The 4,094-nt window shown below is 55.0% G+C and overlaps 1 protein-coding gene across 1 annotated transcript; it reads left to right on the top strand.

The window, feature by feature from the left end:
- Positions 1–392: 392 nt before the first annotated feature.
- Positions 393–4,091, top strand: LOC103805726 (aldehyde dehydrogenase family 3 member B1-like; the record flags this gene model as incomplete). Its single annotated transcript, XM_009078386.1, has 6 exons — positions 393–566; positions 904–1,066; positions 3,349–3,459; positions 3,547–3,667; positions 3,799–3,884; positions 4,047–4,091. Coding segments are annotated over 6 exons (700 nt in total), but the record flags the coding sequence as incomplete, so codon positions are not given.
- Positions 4,092–4,094: the final 3 nt, after the last annotated feature.

Raw genomic sequence — 4,094 nt, 5'->3', positions numbered from 1 at the left:
CCACCAGCCCCTCAGGTAGGCACCATGGGGACCCCAAAACTGGCACCCCTCTGCACAGGCAGAGGATGTGGGGCACTGGGAGGGTGGATGCCTTGGGCATGGAGAAGGATGGGGGGCAAGATTGGGGACTGTGGCTTAGTCCCCCCAAATTTGGGGATGTCTTGTCCCTGAGATCCCCAGGGGTGACCCCACATCAGCAGGACAACCTCGTCTGTGGCCAGAGGCTGGTGGCCATCCCGGGAATCCCAGGCATCTCCCAGGGCCTCTGGCAGCTACACTGGGCTGAGTCACCCCACAGTCCTTCAAAGGTGCCGTGGGTGACTCCTCCTGGGATCCAGCCGGCACCTCCAGCACTTCCATCCCGGCGTAACCCACCCCGTGTCTCTCCTCAGGGCCATCACATTCTTCATGGAGACTGGCAACTCCTTCCAACAGGGGATGCAGCAGCCCCTCAAGCCCCCTGGGCAGCAGCCCTTGGGGTCTGGCAAGTGCAGCGATCCCGGGAAAGATCCTGGGTGCAGCGGGATTGGGAAGGGGCCGGTGCCGGTGGTCTGTAGCACTGTGTGGTGAGAGCAACGGACTGGGGGCAGAAGGGAGACAGGGAGGTGGGCAGGGTGGGGCTGTGGCAGTGCCAGGGTGATGGGGTTGGTGCTGGTAGACAAGTTTGGGGTCTGTGGGCCACCACATCCTAGTGTGGCCCAAGGGAGGAGACGGGATCTGCCAGGAATGGTGCCGTGTTGGGCTGCTTCTGGCAGCAAAGGAAAGACAGGTGTGTGGGCTCCCTACCCTGTCCCCAGGGAATTTGGAGCTCCACTGGGATGGGGTGACACAGAGCTCCTCACCAGCAGTGTGAGGAGGGGCTGGACCAGGGCTGGGGTCCCTCTGACACCCCTATCCTTGCAGTGGGAACCCCTACCTGGGGCTGGTGACCCACCTGCGGTCATCCTGGCTCTCTGGGAAGACACGGCCTGCGGAATATCGCCTGGCTCAGCTGGAGGCCCTGGGACGCTTCTTGGATGAGAAGAAGCAGGAGATCCTGGATGCCACCAATTTGGACATGGGCAAGGTGAGAGGGGCTGGGAGTTGGGGGCCACTGGTGTCACCTCATTGGGGTCCTTCTTACTCCCTGGTCAGAGTGTTGAATCCCCATGGGGGTCTGGGCATGGGGGTGTCCTCTTATCAGGGTCCTGCATCTCCCTTGGTGTGCTCCAGGGCTGGTGTGGTGCATCCATAGGTGCTGGATCTCTGCAGATCCAGAGTTAGAGGTGGGTCTGTGCTGCTGGCCTCATCCCAAGTGCCCTGGAACAGGATAAATCTCCTGTTGGCTGACTTGAGGTGGGAATGTTTCACCCTCTGTGTCCCCCCATGCATCCAGTCCTTGAGGGTCCATGTGACCTCCGCAGAGGGTGATGTCCTGGAGTGCTCCTGGCGCACCCAGGATTACTGGCATTGTGCAATGTACTGGCACTGCATACTCCTCCCAGGGCCTTGCAAGGACTGGCTTCACTGGCACAATGGCATGGGCAGGGATCTGGATGCCAGGAGCTTCTAGATGATCTGCTGACCGTCAGGAGAATCATCAGGGTTGGAAGAGACCTTTAAGATCATTAAGTTCAATGAAGCAGGAGCATTCCCACCATGGATAATTCTAGTGGTCTCAGCTTATCATCCCTGGAAGTGTTCAAGGCCAAGTTGGATGGGGCTTGGAGCAACCTGGGCTAGTGGAAGGTGTCCCTGCCCATGGCAGGGAGTGGAACTGGATGAGCTTTAAAGTCTCTTCCAACCCAAACCATTCCAGGATTCTATGATACGATTCTCACCTCTTTGTCTGGCATCAGCACAGCAGCCCGTGCCCTCAGTCATATCTTTCCACATCCTGTCATCTCCCAGGGTTCCTAATTGCCTTGTTTGTTGGAGGCAAGGCCTTATTCAGCCAGGCCTTGATAGGCATCAGTGCTCTGAGTGTATCCATCATCTCTCCCAATTAAGTGTAATTAGATCCGGTTGTCCAGTAATGACCTTGTTATGCAGCCAGGCCCTCATAGTTAGATGGACACTTCACCTGCTCTTACGTACCTGAGGTGGTGCCTCACCTCCAGTGATGCTGGTTTCTCTCCAGTGCCAATGACTGCGGACACTCAGATGACCTCAGACTTAATGTCCTATCTCACAGCCTTCATGTCCAATCAAAACCATTTAATGACCCATCAAAACCCTTAGTGACCCATCATCTTCCTCATCTTGGTGATGCAACTGTCATCCTGGGTTGAGAGCAGCTCCGTTGCTTCACCGGATTATCCCATGTGTCTGCTCAGCCCTCATGTCCAGGAGAGTCTCACACTTCCCTGGCAGTGGCATTTTGGGGACCTGATGGTCCCTTGGTGCTGGAGGATCCTGGGAATCAGCCACCAGCATTCCCAAACCCAAAGTGGTGTGGTGATGGGAGGAAGGCTCCAATCCAAGGATGTTTTGGTGTTGGAGGAATCTAAAATATGGTGTCACAGCATAGAAACTTTGCTCCTTCTGCTCTCCACAGTGATAGAGGGGCCCCACTGAGCCTGCTGGGTTATTCCTCGTGTCTTCATGCTTCTCCTGCAAAGCTGATCCTGATCTGTGCTCCATGGCTATGGAGAAGATCTCTTACTGGAGATATTGCAGAACCATCTGGACACAATCCTGAGCCATTTGCTCTGGGATGGCTCTGCTTGAGTAGGGAGATTGGACCAGATGATTCACTATGGTCCCTTTCAACCTCACTGATTTTGTGATTTTCACAAGGGCATGTAGTGATAGGACAAGGGGGGGGGAATCTGTGATTTTCTCTTTCATACGGGGTTTAATTAACCATTGCTCTTTGTATTTCCCTTTGATCAAGGTCTTAACTTCAGCTTTTGTCCATGGGTAGTGGGAGGGAGCTCAGGGCTTTGTTTCCAGCTCAAGTATCCGAGATCAGGATGCAGGAGCACTGCCCCATGCCAGGTCAGCAGCATGGAGCTCCCTCTGGCACCAGGACCAGCTCTTCTGGATCTCCAGAAGCTCCAGTGACATTGCTTGGTGTCCCCTTGGCTCAGGGCTCTGTTGCTGGTTCACAGCACTGGGTTAGGAATTTGTTAAATATTGTGAAAATATTCAGTTTTGGTTTTTTTAACCCTGGCCAAATACTTGTTTTTATAAAATTTCCAGGTCTAGGATATTCCCTGGGGGTTGCAGGAGGTGATGGCAACTTCTGGTTGAGAGTTCTGCAGCTCTTCATGCTCAGAAGAGGGGGGTGGTGGGGTTGATGTTAGGGTGACAGGGTCAGTGTTGGGGTCTGTGTTGGTGTGACACATCCATGATGTCTGTCCCCAGCCATCCTTCGAGGCTTACTTTAGTGAGATCCTTCTCTGCAAGAATGAGCTCAACAACACCCTCAACAACCTGTCCAGCTGGATGAAGGATGAGTATGTGGATAAGAACCTGGTAAGAGGGAAGCTCTGGGAAAAGGGAAGTGGGGGAGAGGGATTGCTGGTGGAGAGGGCAGTGCTAAGGTCATGGTCTTTCTCTCAGGTGACACAGCTGGACTCTGCCTTCATCCGCAAGGAGCCGTACGGGGTGGTGCTCATCATGGCGCCCTGGGACTGCCCCATCAAACTCATCCTGATGCCTCTCATCGGGGCCATTGCTGCTGGTGAGCCCAACCTTCCAACTCCCTGGCCTGGAGGATCTTGGCAGTGCTGGACACTGGTGCAGGGGTCTCATCCCCAGAAGGGCTGGCTGTCACCATGTCACTGTGCTGATGTCCTGTCCCTCTCCCCCCAGGGAACTGTGTCATTGTCAAACCCTCAGAGATCTCCAGGAACTGTGAGAGACTCCTTGCTGAAATGCTGAGCTGCTACCTAGACAATGTGAGAAGCTCTTCCTGTGCTTGCCCTTTCCCTGAGCTGTGGTGTTCCCAACCCAGCCTCGCACACACCCTTCTTCCATGCTCAGCCAGTGTCCCAGTATCCTGGGATGATGTGGGTAGGGACAGATGGTGACAGTAGGGGATCTGTCCTCTTTCCTTGCAGGACTGCTATGCTGTGGTGACCGGTGGTGTGCAGGAGACCACCAGGCTG

This window comes from Acanthisitta chloris, unplaced genomic scaffold, assembly GCF_000695815.1.
Source record: "Acanthisitta chloris isolate BGI_N310 unplaced genomic scaffold, ASM69581v1 scaffold14457, whole genome shotgun sequence".
Taxonomy (NCBI): domain Eukaryota; kingdom Metazoa; phylum Chordata; class Aves; order Passeriformes; family Acanthisittidae; genus Acanthisitta; species Acanthisitta chloris.
This window is presented reverse-complemented; position numbering and strand designations above follow the sequence as displayed.